Source organism: Hylobates moloch, unplaced genomic scaffold (genome assembly GCF_009828535.3).
Source record: "Hylobates moloch isolate HMO894 unplaced genomic scaffold, HMol_V3 SCAFFOLD_2, whole genome shotgun sequence".
NCBI classification, from domain to species: Eukaryota; Metazoa; Chordata; class Mammalia; order Primates; family Hylobatidae; genus Hylobates; species Hylobates moloch.
This window is the reverse complement of record NW_026652277.1, coordinates 90130424-90150234: the sequence shown is the minus strand read 5'-3', so window position 1 is coordinate 90150234 and position 19811 is coordinate 90130424. Positions and strand designations below refer to the sequence as shown.

Genomic DNA, 19811 nt, shown 5'->3' with positions numbered 1-19811 from the left:
TACAACTGGTGTATATTCAAAGATATGAAATCAGTATGTTGAAGAGATAGCTGTACCCTCTCATCCACTGCAGCATTATTCCCAATATCTAAGATATGGAATTGATGTCAGTGTCCATCAATGGATAAATGGATAAAGAAAGTGTGGTATATATACATAATGGAACACTATTCAGCCTTATAAAAGAAGGAGGTCCTGTCATTTTCAGTGACATGGATGAACCTGGAGGACATTATGTTAAGTGAAATAAGCCAAGCACAGAAAAACAAATATTGCATGATCTCACTTATATGTGGAGGGTAAAAAAGATGAGCTCATAGAAACAAAGGGTAAAATGGCAGTTACCAGAAGGTGAAAGGAATGGGGAGATGTTGGTCAATAGACACAAAGTTTCAGTTATATGGAAGGAGTAATTTCAAGAGATCTAGTGTACAGCATGGTGACTATGGTTAATATCAACATATTGTATACTTAAAAATTGCTGAGAGTAGATTTTAATTGTTCCTTTCCACAAGTAGTTATGTGAGGTAAGGCACATGTTAAATAGTGTGGTTTAGCCATTCCATAAGGTATACCTCATTCCATAAGGTATACATCTATCATCTATATGTGGTATATCGTAAATATATTCAATTATTACTTGTCAATTAAAAAAAGAATAAGACATTTTCAAAATTAATTTATGTGCACATTAAACCCATCCTAGAATAATATTTTGCTAACCAAAAAAAGATCCAGGACAAATGCTAAATCGGGATGCTGGAATAACAGTGTCAACTGGGATAATCCTGGTGAGGCCTCATCTTGTCCAAAGAGCCCCTTTTGATCGGGCCAGGCCTCCTGGCTACTGTTCTCTTTCTGGCTGTGGTCTTTGCTCACCTAGCTCTTTGGTTTGGTAGACTCAGGTTGATCTCCACTGCTTTGCATTTGCTGCTCTTCTGCCTGTAACATTGTACCCCTCCTTGCTCATATGGCAAATTTCTCCATATCCTACAATCCTAGACACTGGCATCATTTTCTCTAGGTGCCTTCCCTTCATCCCTCCAATGTGCTCCTTGTCCTACCTGTACTATGTATATCTGTTCCACGATACTTCCTTCTTCACCTTTTTGAAACACCATGTTCAATATCCTGTTATTTAAGAGTCTTGCTCTTTGCTTCCTATGATGATAGTTATTAGATGAACTGATCTGTGCTTGGTGGTAAGTGATGGTGATGAATTACTTATCTGTTCCTGAAAACATACTTGTATTTCATAGAGGTCCACTGGGGTGGTAGTCTTCAAAGTGAGTGTGCCCATGTCTAAGAGTATATAAGACCATTTATAAGGATGGAAGTAGAAAATGTAGTAATTTTTATTTCTTTTTTATTTATTTATTTATTTATTTATTTTTTGAGACAGTCTCCCTCTGTAGCCCAGGCTGGAGTGCAGTGGCATGATCTTGGCTCGCTGCAAGCTCCGCCTCCTGGGTTCACGCCATTCTCCTGCCTCAGCCTCCCGAGTAGCTAGGACTACAGGCGCCCGCCACCATGCCCGGCTAATTTTTGGTATTTTTAGTAGAGACGGGTTTTCACCGTGTTAGCCAGGATGGTCTCGATCTCCTGACCTTGTGATCCGCCCGCCTTGGCCTCCCAAAGTGCTGAGATTACAGGCATGAGCCACCCACGCCCGGCCAGTAATTTTTATTTCTATTACTTTATTAAGCAAAGCTAGGAAGTTAAAGTGTTTCTCTTTTTCTTTCTTTCTTTATTTTTGAGACACAGTCTCACTCTGTTGCCCAGGCTGTAGTGCAGTGATGTGATCTCAGCTCACTGCAACCTCCACCTCCTGGGTTCAAGCAATCCTCCTTCCTCAGCCTCCCAAGTAGCTGGGACTACAGGCGTGCCACTATGCCTGGCTAATTTTTGTAGTTTTTAGTGGAGATGGGGTTTTGCCACGTTGGCCAGGCTGGTCTTGAACTCCTGACTTCAGGTGTTCTGTCTGCCTCAGTCTCCCAAAGTGCTGGGATTACAGGTGTGAGCCACTGTGCCTGGCTATAAAGTTTTTCTAATGTTTAATATTTTGGTTGAGAAAATACATGTATATAATTTTATAAATCTAATTTGACATTGGTAAGGTATACTAAGTGTTTTTATTGATGGAGTACTCTATCATAAAAATTTGAAGACCATGTCTGTAGGGGCATATGACATCCCCAATGGAAAACTCTTCAAGCTTTTTGACACTATAATAGCTAACATGTATCAAGTATTTTCTATGTGTCAGGCACTGTTCTATATGCTTTACGGGTATCAACATACTTATTCTTTACAACCACCTCATGAGATTGGTGTGATGATTAGCATCCTCATCTTATGGATGAAAAAAACTGAGCTAGAGAATCAGGTAATTTGTTCAAGGACAGGGCCAGTATGTATCAAATTTTTGATGTGGTCTGATTCCAGATGCCGCTGGCTTAATCCCTGCTGTGTACTATGCTGTGCTCTGGTGCCTCTGCTCTCACATGATAGATCCATTTGGCTTCCTGGAGGAGAGGGACCACGTCTGTCTTGTGCATTGTGCTAGTTTTTAAATGAATGAAGGAACCGGGGCCTATTATTTCTTTCTCTCTCTAAAATCATCTTTTGCTCCATTTTATTTCCCAAGGGCCTGCCATCTTCGATAGGAACTTTGGACAAGTTCTCTTTTATTTTTAACATGAAACCATTTTTCCCCTTGAAATAAATGGATCTGATGAGAAATTGGCATGTGTTTAATTAGCAGTCCTATGTATGGAAACTTTACACGAAAAAAAGTCTGCATCACCCCAGGACTCATGAGTCAGTTATGAGTCCCAGCTCACCCCTGACATGACTAATGCCTTCCTTTCTTCCTTTATCATGAGGGTATGAGGACAAGAAATAAACCTCAGGCTACTTCTGTACAGTGTGTGAAGTGTCTCACAAGCACGTATAATCTTAAAATAGCAACGAGGGCAGCAGCAACAATGACAACAAAAATGATAATGGCAAAGAGAAGCAGAACCTAATGTTTTTTGGGTTCGCCCACTGATACCCTTTTAATCCTGATTTTTAATTGTTTGGCACAAAGATATGTAATAATTTATTGGATCTTCTGGGCATTTAAATTGTCATTTTGGTTTCACCAAATGTATTTATGATTCCACCTACACATGTAAGAGTATTGGGAGAGTTTTGGAAGGTTTGTATTCTATCATCATATTCAAATTGTGCTAACTCTGTTTTCTTTTCTGTTTTCCTTTTAGGCTCTTTTAAGACACTTACTCTTCCGTCAGTAAGTATCCATTTAAAAAATTTGGTTTCAGAAATATATTGTATCAGTGAACTGAATAAATTAATATTTTATTGGATTTTATGTCAATTCACACATTTCACATTTCATGTAAGTTTGGCTTGAGTTTAGTTCAGCCTTCAGATTATTAATGAATAATATTATTTCAAGGAGATTGATTATGAGGCTCTTCAAACTCTTGGCAGAGATTTTCCTCTTGTAAAATAGAGGACTTCACTGAAGGAAACTGGCCTGGACTATTAGCACAGAAATCTGGACTGGTCATAAAAAAGAACGAGACCATGTCCTTTGCAGGAACATAGATGGAGCTGGAGGCCATTATCTTTAACAAACTAAAATAGGAACAGAAAACTAAACACCACATGTTCTCACTTACAAGTGGGAGCTGAATGATGAGAACACATGGACACATAGTGGGCAACAGCAGACACTGGGGCCTACTGGAGGGTAGAGGGAGGGAGGAGGCAGAGGATCAGGAAAAATAGCTAATGGGTTCTAGGCTTAGCAACTGGGTGATGAAATAATCTGTGCGACAACCCCCATGACACAAGTTTACCTATGTAACAAACCTGCACTTGTACCCCTGAACTTAAAATAAAAGTTAAAAAAAAAAAAGGCATCTGGGCTGGTTTGCTCCTGCTTCTGTCGTAATGAGCCTTCTAGTGTGGAACTCTGCTCCTCAGTTTCCTTGTGCTTGAAAAGAGCAGTGCCATGCTGAGACATACTAGAACCTGAGGCAAAAGGAAAAATCAGTAATATTGACCCTTTGTTTAAAACTTCGACTTTTTTGTTTATAATTTTTTGCATTAATTTTGATATTTTAAAATATTGTATTAAATATTATTTTCTCGATTGCTAAATTTTTTGGTACCCCCTTAAATTTTGCAACTTAGACAAGTGCCTCACTCACCTCACCATAGCCCTGGCCTTGGAAAAGAGAATGAAGATACCATCTTTATCTCACAGCTGTCCTGGAGTGAAATGAGATGTGGAAGTGTTGTAGCACTTGCTATAGAAATGGAAAGGGGTTATTATTTTGTTGAGAGATTCATAAAACCTGATTATTAAATGTTTGTGGATGAATCTTCCTATAGCTTTGATTTGGAAGTTTATACTTTCATTACTATGCTTTGTTTTGGGGCCTTGCATGCTTAATGTACAGTATAGTAAACCACAGCATCCAACATCAGGTGCAGTTTGATATATGTACTTTTCTGAGAACAGAGGACTAATGACTTAGGCTCTGACACATTGCATACTTGATTAGTATCAGCATTACCTCATAAGCCAGGTTCGCTCATTACCTTAAATTTTTTTTTTTTTGAGACAGGTCTTGGTCTGTTGCCCAGGCTGGAGTTTGGTGGCACAATCATGGCTCACTGCAGCCTCAATCTCCTAGGTTCAAGCAATCTTCTCACCTCAGCCTCCCGACTACTGGCATGTGCCACCATGCCTAATTTTTTATTTTTTGTAGAAACAGGTCTCCCTATGTTGCCCAGGCTTGTCTCAAACTCCTGGGCCCAAGCATCCCTCCTGCCTTGGTACCCCAAAGTGCTGGGATTACAGGAGTGAGCTACCATGCCTGGCCCACTTAGTACCTTTTGAAAGTTACTTGTCAAGCACGTTAAGAAACCGCATTTATTTTGGGGGGTTCATAGAGAATATTGTACTCTCAAACAATACTTTATAAAAATTACTTAGTAAGCTGTATCTATTCTGTTTCTTACATATTATATTTGTACTTTCTTTCCTAAGAAATATACTGCTGCTAATAATAGAAAGCGGAGGAAAAAAGGCATAAGCAGGCAGAAGTGGGGGAAAAAACCCTGCAATCTTTGTGGCAATAAAACATTAGATTGCATTAAAATAACCTAAAACATTAGATACTGGCCCCAGTGCCTGGGTGCAGAACTTTGTTGAAAGGGTATTCCAGTGGTAAGATGAAAATAAATCCTGTGTCATATATTTGCCCTATAGCAGAAGGAGGGTGGGGTTTAAGCTCAGGAATCACAGCCTAAAGCACAATAATTGTCTGGTTTCCTCAAAGGAGTTTGCAGTTTCACCTACCAGAAGCGTAGAAAGGCAGAAAGGAGAAGGTGGGGCAAGGGTATGAGAGTTTCTTTCAATGATACTAGTATAAACTGTACGTGTCTGAGCTACTATTAACTAGAAATTTGTCTACTACACTTCTTTTTTTTTTTTGAGACAGAGTTTCCCTCTTGTTGCCCAGGCTTGAGAGCAGTGGTGCGATCTCTGCTCACTGCAACCTCCCTTTCCCGGATTCAAGAGATTCTCCTGCCTCAGCCTCCCGAGTAGCTGGGATTACAGGCATGCACCACCATGCCCAGCTAATTTTTTTTGTATTTTTAGTAGGGACGGGGTTTCGCCATGTTGGTCAGGCTGGTCTTGAACTGCCAACCTCAGGTGATCCGCCTGCCTCGGCCTCCCAAAGTGCTGGGATTACAGGCGTGAGCCACTGCGCCCAGGCTACTATACTTCTTTTAAGTCTTAAGTATATGAAATACTAACTCTGACATCCAGTATTTGTCTTTAATATTATGCCATTTCAATTGTATATAAATATAGCTATTATCTATTGAAAGCTTTACTAGAGATTATATTTTGGAGTGTATCTCTTTTTAGTAAAGCACAGTATGAAAGACTTAGAAATAAAGTGTTTGAACAAATTTGATGATGTTTGACCAAAAAAGAAAGCTCTGCATTTTAATAAGTTTTCAATTAAAGCAGAACCAACTTTTTCTTTTTCCCCAGCGAGAACATACCTGTGAATAGAACCACGTTTTAAAGTGCACTTGCATTCTGACATTTGTAAATGTTATATTTTAAATTATTTTTAAGGTCTTTGTGGCTTTTTAGTGTAAAATATAAATATTTCAAGAGTGTTAACACAAATGTGTTTTTTTATTTCTGATTTATTCATTGTACTTCAAGACACTAAAATAACCCCCAATATGAAGTAAATAAAAAACATAAATTGAGACTTAATATAAATATTGTTTTGAACGCAATATGGCAGAAAAACTTCTTTTGTTCTCTTTGTCAAATGAGGGAGTGGTTTTATTTGATTATAAATGTTTTTAATGTGTAAGTATAATTACTAATATATTTTTAATGGAAACTATCATCTTAGATTTCTCAATTTTATTTTGAAAAATTGTCTCCATTATGTTTAGTAACTGGCATTATTCCTGAAGTATATGAGGATAAATACTATTGTGTTGTCTCAGTTTCCTTACAGCAGTGAATCTTTCAGAGAAGGTGAAATGGCTTTAGACAGCCCAGATTGGAATAAATAATCCTTATTTATTGTCTAGCAAGAATGTTTTTGAGCATGCTTACCTTATGTATCCTAGGCAGAGAGCTATCATCTCCTCAGAGAGTTTGCACTGATGTATACACAAAATAGATGTGCGTAAGTAAGAATCAACACACCCAATCCAGAGGCTGATTGATATTCTGTTGGTCAAAGCTTTGGGATATTGTCAATTCCCAAACTCTTGTCCTGCTTTCAGACAGCCTCTCACTGTGGGAACTGCACCTTCCTCCAGCCCTGTGCCCTCTGGTCAAGGAGTCCAAAATCTCTGTGGGTAAATAATTGACTCCTGTGTAAGTGCTATGGAAGTCACTTATCAAGGAACAGCTTTTTCTCCCCCCTTCCCCCCACCAATTTCGGGAACCTTTTTCAGTAACTGTGGCCCCAAGAAGGCAGAAGGCAATTTACCAGTAAAGATGCAGGAGCTTCTGTTACCTCATGGTGTCCACTCTGCTGTTGGCAGGTTATAACCCACTCCAGATCCGGCACAGAGAGAGAAACTTTTATAAAAATTGCTTAAAGTCAATAATCTTTTCTCCAGTCTCATTATGCGCCCCCATTGTTAACCGTGGAGCACCGAGGTCTACATTGACACTGCAAGACTCTGGAGCACCACCCAGAGTACGTGGTGACACCCCAAGACATGTGGTGATGCCCCATGCTTCATACAGGCACCCAGGTCTAATGATTCACCAAGGCCCATGTTGTCATCTCTGGGTGGCCTGCCCTGGGACTAACACTGAGTCTTTGAGGATCCCAAATTACCTAAATTTTATATATGGCAAGGTGGGGTTTTTAACGGGAAAAGTTAAAAAAGCAAATTAGTTAAGGTAACCCAAAGGAGCAGGAAGATAGTCAGTAATATTTCCCTGAGTCAGTGTCAGCTCCCTGAAGGAGGATAGAGTAGGAGGTAGAATAAAATGTTTTTGGGCACATTTGCGTTTATTTTAATTCTCTGACTCTTTAGCCTGATTGTAGTTAATAGGCTTCTTTAGCTGTAGGCCTCTGTGTTATTAATTTGACATCAGTCTTCAACCTAGCATCTGTTCTGGGGCCTCTGTGCCACTAAATATGATAAACATATCAAATCATGAAGAGCAATCCCATCAAATATATTTTTAAACATAAAATATTTAGAAATCGATGCCATTTATAAGCATATAATATTCTGGTTCCTGGCATATATATTTTCTTGTTTATAGTATTAGGAAATCTGATTCAAAGAGTCTGAGGACTGAAGTATCACTTGAGAAAATAGAATTTAAGATTGCAAGTTCCAGGCTAGACTCTCTGCTCTACCAGGACACAGGTCTTTGGTTCATGTTGTATCCCAAGTACCTAGGACAACCTGGTACACAGAGGGTGCTCAATACATACTTCTTTAGGCTGGGTGCGGTGGCTTACATGTATAATCCCATCACTTTGGGAGGCCGAGGCGGGTGGATCACTCGAGGTCAGGAATTCGAAACCAGCCTGGCCAACACGGTAAAACCTTGTCTCTACTAAAAATACAAAAATTAGCCAGGCATGGTGGCGCACACCTGTAGTCCCAGCTACTTGGGAGGCAGAGGCAGGAGAATCGCTTGAACCCAAAAGGTGGGGGTGAGATTGAGCCACTGCACTCCACCCTGGGCAACAGAGCAAGACTTCATCTCAAAACAAAACAAAACACTTCTTTATTGAAGAAAAGCAAAAATTGACACCAGAAGTCATTTGAAGGTGACATACTGATTGTTTTTCCTAACATTTTATTATTAACTTTTCAAATATACAAAAAACTTGAAAACGTTTCATAATGAACACTCCTATACTTGCCACTTAGGGCCTACCGTTAACATTTTACTATACTTGCTCTATCATACATCTATCCATCTACCCATCTTTCTATCCATCCATTAATTCATCTTATTTTTAAATATATTTCCAAGTAAATTGCAGACATCGGTACTCTTCTCCCTAAATACTTCCTGCTGACCATTTTATTTTTGACAATGGTTTCTTGCACTTTCTTCATATTCTTAACCACATTGATAGCATTCTGATGTCTGCTATTATTGGAAAATCCCCTTTGAGCTATCTGTAGACAAAACTTATTTGCAAAAATGAGTCAGGATATCGTTTCAGGACCTCAGTTTTAATATAAAAATCAACTAAAAGTCAAGCATGCTAGTTATCTGTTGCTAAGTAACTCTAAAACTTTGCTTCAAACAACAATAAATTATACTTTTATTACTTCTCACAGTCTTTGTGGGTGAAGAATTGGGAGCAACATGGTTGGGCATTGCTGATTTGGAGTCTCAGGAGGTTGCAATCAAGATGTCAGCTAGGGCTGCAGTCATCTGAAGGCCTCACCAGGGCTAAGACATTCTGTGAGGCAGCTCACTCACCAGGCTGACATGTGGTTGTTGGTGGTTGGCGGGAGGCCCTGGTTCCTCCCGATGTAGGCCTCTCCACAGACTTCTCTAGTGTCCTTACCACGCCACTCTGGCTTCCCCCAGAGTGAGTGATCCAAGCAAGAAAGAGACAACAGGGAAGAAGGTATTCTTTTTCTGACATAGCCTAATTCTAGGATTTAGAAGGAAATCACTAAGTCTGGGGAATTAGGCTTCTTCACCTTTTGAAGGGACTAAAGTCAGAGAATTTTTGGACATATTTTAAAATTACCACATCAAGGTGGTAAGACTGAAAAGTCTCTGGTCCTGGGAACCTCCTTAGTCTCAGGACATTGGTTACTCCAGATATTCTAATGAATAACATAGTGTGGAAGGTAAAGTAGGCCTTTTAGTTTGGTATCTTCCTATTCTTAGTTTATTTGTTGTTATGTTTGTTATGTTTGTTTGTGTGTGTGTGTGTGTGTGTGTGTGTGTAGTGTGTGTGTCTGAAATGATTTTAATAAGAATATCCACCTGAGGGATTGTTGTGAATTAAAATGACGTAGTGCAGATAAACTGCTCAGTATGGCTCTGGTCTGCTAATGCTAGAAGGTAGGACTTCTATTGTTATTATTATTATTATTATTATTATTTTGAGACAAATTCTCACTCTGTTGCCTAGGCTGGAGTGCAGTGGCATGATCTCGGCTCACTGCAACCTCCGTGTTCAAGCGATTTTCCTGCCTCAGCCTCCCGGAGTAGCTGGGACTACAGGCGCATGCCACCACACCTGGGTAATTTTTGTATTTTTAGTAGAGATGGAATTTCGCCATGTTGGCCAGGCTGGTCTCGAACTCCTGACCTCAGGTGATCTGCCTGCCTTGGTCTCCCAAAGTGCTGGGATTACAGGTATGAGTTACCGTGCCCAGGAAGGATTTCTGTTATTAATAGTAGTAGCAGAAGTAGCAGCATCATCATCCCTACCAAGACTATGACACATATGCGCAAGATGCATTAGGAGAATGTATCTCAGAAAACAGGTTGAGAGAATATAGTAAGAAAACAAATTTTGTGCAGAAGAGCCTTTCATCAGTTGACTGCCTCAAGTAGGGTGAGTGTGGAAAAGAAGGTTGAAGGATGTTAGATATTTTGACCTGCAATAACTGTTAGGGAGGATGAATTTGCACTTGGAATAGGAAATGGCAAGGTGACTCCTGCTGAGGGAGAGCAGTGGGCTATGTGTCCCCCATTCCAGGAGCCCTGTGATGTAACTGGAGAGCAAACTGCAGGAGGTTAAAAGACGAAAAACAAATTGTTTAACTCTGATGCCTGGGAGGGGCAAATTTTCAACATTGCAGTTACTTTTGATAATACTGTGTATTTACGTTTTTTATTCTAACTTGTAATTAAAACATTTTTGAAGTAAAATAATGAGACCTTGATGTGTGATCTCTTTTTTCCCCCAGCTACCTCTGAACAGTGCAGATGAGATTTATGAGCTGCGTGTAACCGGACGTACCCAGGATGAGATTTTATTCTCTAATAGTACGCGCTTATCATTTGAGACCAAGAGAATATCTGTCTTCATTCAAACAGACAAGGCCCTGTACAAGCCAAAGCAAGAAGTGAAATTTCGCATTGTTACACTCTTCTCAGATTTCAAGCCTTACAAAACCTCTTTAAACATTCTCATTAAGGTAAGTGCCAGACAGAAATGAAGCAAGGAATTCTAGCCACCTTACTAAACCCCTCTGGGAAGTTCTGCTTGTGTTATTGACACTGGAATATCTTAGAATTCACCTAAGATAAGCTTCCCTCCCAACATGGAACTCCTCTAATAGGAAAGAAGGTGGTGCATGCAGCACTGGGTTAAGAGCTCAGCCTCTAGAGTCGACCTGCTTGAGTTCCAGGCCTGGCGTCTTCATTGATTATACAGTTGTCAAACATTTATTAAACTTCTGTGTTCCAGGCACAGCGATAGGGCAGTGAACAGAAGAGATTAAGTTCCTGCTGATACTGAGTTTATTTTTCAGTGGGTAGTAGGAGACAGACATAATAAACATACAAATATATATTTATAAAGGGACAGGTATGTATGTATTTGTGTGGGTGTATGAGAGAGAAAAAGGGAATGAGAGAGAGAGTTTGTGTTTGCTACTTTCTTTCTTTTTTTTTTTTTTGAGATGGAGTTTCACTCTTATTGCCTAGTCTGGAGTGCAATGGCACGATCTTGGCTCACTGCAATCTCCGCCTCCTGGGTTCAAGCGATTCTCCTGCCTCAGCCTCCTGAGTAGCTGGGATTATAGGCATGTGCCACCACGCCTGGCTAATTTTGTATTTTTAGTAGAGACCGGGTTTCACCATGTTGGTCAGGCTGATCTTGAACTCCTGACTTCGTGATCCACCCATCTGGGCCTCCCAGAGTGCTGGGATTATAGGCGTGAGCCACCGCGCCCAGCATGTTTGTTGCTTTCTCTAGGGTTGTCTGGGAAGACTGATTTCATCAGAGAGCCAAAGGCAGTAAAAGAAAATAAGCCCATACAGAGGAGGAAGCACATGGAAAGGCCCTGAGGGGGAGCTTGTTTGGCGCATTGGAGGGAACAACAAGCTGGCAGTGTGCTGGAGCCCCGGGAGTGAGGGGACAGGTGCTAGGAGATGAGATCGTAAACAAGTAGGTGGGTTAGGGTGGGGCTTATGCAGGGCCTTATTGGCCATGATAGGAACTTTGAAACTTATGCTAAGTGAAGTGAGAATTCACTGGAGAATTCTGAGGAGTGACTTGATGTAATCTAACTTAACATCTTAAAAGGATCACTGTCAGCTCTAAGAAGAATAGATGCTAGATGCTAGCTGTGTGATCCTGGGTAAATTTATTAACCTTCTAGAACCTCAGTTTCCTTATCTAGAAAATATGTAATAATAATAAAACCTCACAAGGTTTTTATGAGGCTTAAGTGAGATAATTCAAGTAAACCATTTAGAACTGTGTCTGGCACATAGTAAATCTCACTAAACGTTAGCCATTATTATTATTTTAGGAACCCCTTTTGAAAGGTAGTAATTTTGTCTCTGCTGCTTAATACTCTGATGTTTTGGAGGCACTGTGGTTAGCACACCGAGTGCTTTCCTGTGAGAATCAAGTTGAAGACAACTGAGATCCAGCTGGGCCTGGTTTTCTATATTTAAATGGAGAAGAACACTGGACATTTGACCATTACTTGGAAATAGGGTGACTAACATCCCAGTTTGCCTGGGATGCCCCTGATTTTAAAACTGAAAAGTCTCTGGTCCTGGGAACCTCCTTAGTCTGAGGACATTGGTTACTCCAGATATTCTAATGAATAACATAGTGTGGAAGGTAAAGTAGGCCTTTAGTTTGGTATCTTCCTATTCTTAGTTTATTTGTTGTTATAAATTAAAACAACAAAACCCAATCAAATAAACATGTATACATTTAACTTTGAGCCAAGATATGTTTGTAGCCAGTATCACATTTGTCGCCATGGTACTCAATGCATATTTCTTGAATTGAACTAGCATTATTTCAGAGTTTGCCTTTGCTATGTAATGGAATGTTTATAAAGCAGGTTGACATAGTGAATAGCATTTCTAAATTCATGTCACCCTCTGAGCAGAGTTGAACTGAGTCCATTCATACCATCCTTCATCATTTATCCACATATATGGAGAGCTTACTGATGCCGGAAAGGATGTGTACAATGGATGGTTTAATAAATGTCTGGCTATCTGTGGGCGTTTACATTCAATGCTTCCTTCTATTGCAGGCAAATGAAAGCACTGCATAAATTGCCTGTTCTAGACATTAACCTACAACTAACCCTGCTGGTTCTGGATTATTAGTCTGTGCATTTTTGTAGTTCTGCCTCTCTACTCTGCTCTAGTATCTTCCTTTGAACCTTTGATTTGCAGATTCTTTGGGCTCTTCTGTGCAGTTTGGGACTTAGCAGACCACATTTGGCTTTCTGGAAAGGGCTCAGACTTTCCTCTTGTTAGCTCTGGTACTGATATGACCCTCTTGGCCAGGGGAGGGGAGGGGAGTTTAAACTAAAATTCTACCTGGAATCCAAAGTGTTTTGGAACTATGAGTGAGGGGTGGCCATGCTCCTGTCTCTGTACCTGGGAGGTGATGCTCAAATGTGGACTCAGGTCTAGCTGCCTTCCTCCTTGTAACTTGTAGAGGCCAGGTGGCAGCAGTGATGTGAACTCTTTCAGCTGAAAACAGACATTTGGGCCAGGTTTACAAGACTATGATATTTTCTACATCTTTTAGTGTGGAATAATTGGTGTCTTGGCAAAACTTTTCAGAAAAAATTGGGACTTAGCCTAAACTGGAGCCCCTGACTGAGACAGTTGTACTCCTTGGCACAGCACCACCTGCAGGCTGATGTGGAGAAGTGCACTTGAGAGTTAACGGGGCCCATCTTGTCCAGCCAGGAATGGCTGCAGGATGTAGCTAAGATACTGACTGTCACATCACCTTCAGGGTGTTCAGTGTTGTTCTTGGGGACCACAGGCCATCTTCTTTAGGTATTATTCATTTTGCATGCCCCAATAACTGGTCTTCTCAGGAGGGAAAGGGGCTTCGAGGCCTTTCAGCAGTAGAAAAAACATAACCTATGTCTCCCATGCTTCTGGCCTCCTCTCCCAATTTGGCCTGACACAATGGAAATGAGTGCCTCTGACACTGTGATGGCAGCTGGCATGGCTGGCTTCTGCTCTGACCTCTCCATTTGGAAGTTGTTGGTGCTAGTACGGGTGAATGATCTTGTAGGGGAACAGGTGTTATTGGCTTGGGGTATATCCTGTTATTGTGCCCTGACACTCTGTTTTGGAGCAGTGGTGGCCAACTCAGAACCTGATCCCTGGCCAGGTGAGGAGGCTACCTTATTTGAGTGATTTGAATTCTCTAATTCTACATGCTGGACAGACATGTCCTTCACACATAATCCAGAAATAGTCCTCACAGACATATTCTCCAGCCAGGGAGCTTACTGCTTGAGACAGTCAGGTACTGTGTGCTGTGTTGAGGCATCTGACAGATCCAGAGCCATCTAAAGGTGACTTGAAGGGCATGTGGGGCCACTATTCCAGGATCTCTGGCCTGCAGCTTTTCTGGCTGTGACGGGGGCGTCGCTCATACTGTACGTGGCTGTGTCATAGCAGCAGATGGCCACATGCAAATGCTGGACTCTGCTGTGACACCACTGTGCTTGGCTGGTTCAAATCCTGATGTGCCTTGTAGACTTCTGGTGTTTCTGCATTATCTCCCTCTGCCTTATTGGTGACAGTTAGACCTAGGTCCAAGACAGGCTTGGGAAAGCAGAGGAATTATCTCATTCACCCCCAACCCTCCAGATCCTCCAGGTGCAAAGTCATCAGTGAGGTCAGTTCAGACTTCATTGTCCAGGAGAAATGTATGCCCTCACTACCATAATGTTTCAGTAGAATATGGACATTCCATTTTCCTACACTTCAGGTAACACCAATAATTATTGTTATTATTATTATTATTATTTTTTGAGACAGAGTCTTGCTCTGTCGCCCAGGCTAGAGTGCAGTGGTGCGATCTCGGCTCACTGCAAGCTCCGCCTCCCAGGTTCATGCCATTCTCCTGCCTCAGCCTCCTGAGCAGCTGGGACTACAGGTGCCCGCCACCACGCCCGGCTAATTTTTTTTTGTATTTTTAGTAGAGACGGGGTTTCACCGTGTTAGCCAGGATGGTCTTGATCTCCTGACCTTGTGATCCGCCCGCCTTGGCGTCTCAAAGTGCTGGGATTACAGGCTTGAGCCACCGCGCCCGGCCTGTTATTATTATTTTTATCTGTGTCAGTCTGACAGAAGAAACACAATATTATATTGTTTTCATTTGTATTTCCTTAATTACTAGACAGCATATATTTACTGGCTATTTGTATTTCTTCCTTTGTTCCTGAGCCTTTGAACTTCATAGCCCTCCCATGCATCATGCTGTGGCAGGCACAGTAGGACCAACTGCTCATTACAATGCCTGGCCCAGGAGTTTGCCAAGGATACAGTGACCTGCTTGTTCTTGACTTGCTTTTGGTCTCTGGTTTTCACAATTGGTTTCTGGCTTATTAGACTGCCTTCTGCACAGTTCTCAGCATTGTACTTACCCCTAACTGTCATATTTCCACTCTGGGAGAGAGGTTTCTTCTGTTCTAATAACTGGCCCCACTCACTACTTCTAGGCAAAGTTTAGAGGATAAGTCTAAGAGAAAATATTCAACCCCTGCTCTCAGTCACAGTCTAGTTGGGAATAATAAAATATAGATTTTTGGCAAAATAAAATATGTAAAATAAACATATTTTACTGCCTTTAACAAAAATATGTATTCAAGAGAGATAAAGTCCAGATATACTAGGGACTTTCCAGGAAGCAGTCACCTCTGCCTATTGGAGGCATGTATAGGAGGCAAGAAGCTGAAACTGATTTCACCAGTGGACAAGGAAGGGAGGGATTTCCATGCAGCAGTTGCAGAGACCTACATGCATGGGCTTGGGAATAAACTGCAAACAAATCTGTATGTGTGGAGGAAGATGAGCCTAGAAATGTAGATTGAGTCATATTAGTAAGGGCCTTGTAAACTAGGCAAAGGAGTGTAGACTTCCTGCAGGCAAGCAAAAGCCATGGCTACCAAGTGGTCTAGTATAGTCATCATATACTATAATCAGGGACTATAAAAAGTGTATAGTCACTGCTTTTTGTATGTCAGGGACTGTGCCAAGTATTTCAACCACTATAACTCATTCTCAGATTTGTGTTTCAGATGGATCACACTGTTGGGAGAGGGGAAGATGTATTGGAGAGGGCAAGACTAGAGGGGGAAGATTAGTTGCATTAGTTAGAAAATAGGACATGGGGCGTGTTGGCGGGCGCCTGTAGTCCCAGCTACTCGGGAGGCTGAGGCAGGAGAATGGCGTGAACCCGGGAGGCGGAGCTTGCAGTGAGCCGAGATCGCGCCACTGCACTCCAGCCTGGGGGACAGAGAAAGACTCTGTCTAAAAAAAAAAAAAAAAAAAAAAAAAGAAAATAGGACATGGTGGCTGGATGTGAGGTTGGAAAGAAGGAGACAAATTAGAGATATATTAACCTAACAAAGTTAAAAGGTCTGGAAATGTGAGAGAGGAATCTAGGATGACTGCTGGAATGACTTGGATGAATGTTGCATGAAGGGATTGTTGTTTGGGAGGTTATAGGAAGAGTGAAGTGTTTTCCATGAATATCCTTGATGAAACATCTCTCCAATATGCTTTTGTTTAGTGAAAAGGCAGACATGAGTTTGGATTCTGAATTTCATCATGCACTGGTGCTGTAATATTGAGTCATGCCAGTCACTTGAATGTGTACCTCCCTCTCTAGGCATCAGTTTTCTCAACTATAAAGTGAGGATAACCATGTCCTAAAGGAGAATTGTATATTTTTTTTTTTTTAGGAGAATTGTAATGATTAGAGATAAGGCAGAGTGCCTGACACATATTGGGCCTTTAATAAATGGGGCCTGTTATCTTTACAGTTAAATTTTCTTTTAACACTACTACCACCACCACTGCCACAAGGGGTTTGGTGATGTATATGTTGTAGTGTTTCATGTAGAAGGAAACAGGGTGCCAGGAATTAAAAGGTGGAACAGAATCAAGATGAACTCAGGAGAAATATGAGAAAAGAATAAACTTTGATTTGTCTTCTTTACAAATATAGAGCCTACATTTTCCAAAAACTATCCTTGTGCCATATTTTGGAGTAAAGTTCTGGACCTGGGTGGGAATGCTGCAAGGCGTTATTCCTAACCTGATAGGATACACATGCAAATGGGCAGCCTCTACATAGTTACATGTCTGGTTTTCATTTTAGGACCCCAAATCAAATTTGATCCAACAGTGGTTGTCACAACAAAGTGATCTTGGAGTCATTTCCAAAACTTTTCAGCTATCTTCCCATCCAATACTTGGTGACTGGTCTATTCAAGTTCAAGTGAATGTGAGTATAAATATATTTTTTGGGGGAATGTTAAAGTGATTTAATTAGCTCAGGTTGGGGAAATATCTCCAAAGTCATTTACACAATGAAGAGAAAAAAATTAATATGAACATTTAGACAATTTAAATGGTTTATTTTTAATTTACGATGTTTATCAAGGGTTTATTTAGCCTTCATTCTAACATATTAGAATTTTCATCACTGTTGTCTTTTTCTATGATATAATGTGTAAAGGTTAAAACATTTTGACATTTTAGTACACAATGTTTCTTATTTGTTTCATGCATTGTTTTAAAACTAAGTAATGAACACATAGCTATTATTTGGCAAATTTTATGCCTTAGAATAATGACTCCTAATGAGTGATTAGACTCACCTATTTTTATCTTTGTTTTAAGAAACAGTGACTTAAATAGCCACACTGACCTCTGTTCCCCAATCCTTTTTCCCTAGCTTCTACACCTATTGCCTTCACTTGCTGCCAACTTGTATAGCTCTGAAATCTAAATGGAGGGCATTAAATGGCATATAAATCTAAATGGAGGGCATTCATTGGAATGAATGAGACATAAACACAATGGGACACAAACAATTTTAAAAAGTAATGAGACTTAACTGTGTTATGTGATATAAATTAGTCATTTAGTATATAACATGTAAACCTTTATATTTTTCTATATTTATGTGCAATATAAACATATAAGATATAATCAAATTTTCTGTATCTAAAGGGGAAGATATGTAATATGAAATGCATGAAATTATAGCTTATTCTAAGCACTGTTGCTGAGCCTTGAGTAGGTGGGACTCATGTGTGAATTGACCTGTATGAATGAGAACAGTGCTGGAGGCACAATGGACTCTCAATATTTGCTTCATGGCCACCCCGCATCTTTATGGGTGTTTGTATGATGTGTTTACCAATATTATTCTTTTTAATGTAGCAAAAGCTCTACCGAATGTATGATGTGGTTTTAAAGAACATTTGAGGCAATATTATGAAAGGGACTCATACTTTTAGAGAACAATGTAATGCATAACCATTAAAGTCATGGACAATTTGCAGTGTAGTCTTTGCTTATTTCCTTACTTAAAGCAGTGTAATAATAACCACTGTTATAAATGGAAGCCTAGAGCAGGGTGTGATGAGTTCTAGGGGAAGGGGGATTCTTTATATCTGAGCTTGTAGAGAAAGTGGAAAGAGTAGGCATTTGTGAAATGCACAAAATAGGGGAAAATTTGTGTAGGAGTAGGGAAAATGGAAGAGAACCTTATGTGTCTGGGGATTTGGGAGAAGTTGATGTTACTGGAGCATGTGGAGAATGATGGCGGTGTAGATTAGGAAGCACATTGTGAGTTTAAAGTAGTTTGAATATTATTTTCAGTTCCCGCTTAAATTCTTAAGAATCACTTTTTTTGGTCCGTCCGTCCATCCATCCATCCATCCATCCATCCATCCATCCATCCATCCATCCATCTTTCCATCTGTCCATCCACCCACCCTCCCACCCACAAACCCAGTATGTGTTAAGGACTTTATGGCTGTGATGAATACAAAGAAGGTAAACACATGACCTCCATTTTCAAAGGTCATTGTCGTGGTGGCATGAACAATATGATAAAAATTAAATGACATAAGGGGGACAGACAAACACAAGGCAGTGCAATAGCAGAGGAATTGTAAGGTGCTCAGTCCAGCTTAGTGATAAAGAGGGTTTATTGTTAGCACAAGCACCGATGTTTTGGGGCCAGCTGCTCCTTCTGTCTCCCATGGTCTGCTCTGTTCTCCTTTCACTCTTCTGCCAACCTTTGAGGTGTTCTTCAGTATTTCTCATTCCATCAGCTTAGCTAAATAACCATCATGCCCAGAGTCTTTAAAGCAAGCCTCTGCACAGGTGGCTGGCAGCCTGTGGGTGGGCCGCTCTGGGTCAAGGTGTCCATTGTTGGTCCATTCAGACGCCACCTCTGCACAATGACCAGCAAGAGCAGTTTTAGCTGGATAACAGGCGCTGAGAGATTAATTTGTTCAATGAATGGTGGATGGAATAAGTACCAGAAGAGAGGGGGATAGAATAACAGAGGAAGACTTTGCAGAAGATGTGAGATTATACCTTGAAAGATTTATAGGATTTATCATGTTGTGGTTTGTGGACTTGGCTTGTCATATTGCTTTTATAGAAAAAAATGCTCTTAAGGAAATTTAGGTGCTTAAAAAGTGAAAAGCATTTGCAAGATCTGGCCCTTGCCCAACTTTTCAGCCTTGTAAAGTGCCGCCCTTCCTCTTGAACTCTATGCTTTAGACATCTTATGTCCCTTAAGTTTCTTAAACTCACCCATCTGTCTCATTCTAGAGCCTTTCATCATGTTGTTCCCTCTGCTGAGAATGTTTTTTCTTCCTTATTCTCACTGCTTGCTTTTAACCTGCAGGCATTCTCTAAAGTGGCCTGGCTCTTCCAGACATTCCCATAGTACTGTGTGCTTCCCTTAATTCATTCATCTCACTTTTAGTTAGTGGTCCATGATAGACAGTAGCCTTTGTAAAGCTGGTGACCTTCTGGTTTTGCTCACCTCTCCATTCCTGGGACCAAGTTCAGTGCTTTTACATGTAAGTAGAAAGCAGTATTTGCTTAAAACGAATGTGTGAAAACTATATAACAATAATTTGTCTTGAACCAAATACAATTTTCTCTTTTCTATATCCTATAAAGCATCTTTATCTTTTTGAAGACAAGTGTATTGATCAGGTACTCGTCATTCGAGGTATGTTAATTT

At 40.5% G+C, this 19811-nt stretch overlaps 1 protein-coding gene across 1 annotated transcript in view; it reads left to right on the top strand.

Annotated features, from left to right (window-relative positions):
- The window catches only part of CD109 (CD109 molecule), a 141469-nt gene that overhangs the window by 23288 nt on the left and 98370 nt on the right, over nucleotides 1–19811 (top strand). The window contains exons 3-5 of the mRNA XM_032153087.2: nucleotides 3267–3295; nucleotides 10486–10716; nucleotides 16914–17039. Of these exons, the coding sequence (XP_032008978.1) occupies nucleotides 3267–3295; nucleotides 10486–10716; nucleotides 16914–17039 (386 nt within the window). The remainder of the gene's footprint in view (nucleotides 1–3266; nucleotides 3296–10485; nucleotides 10717–16913; nucleotides 17040–19811) is intronic.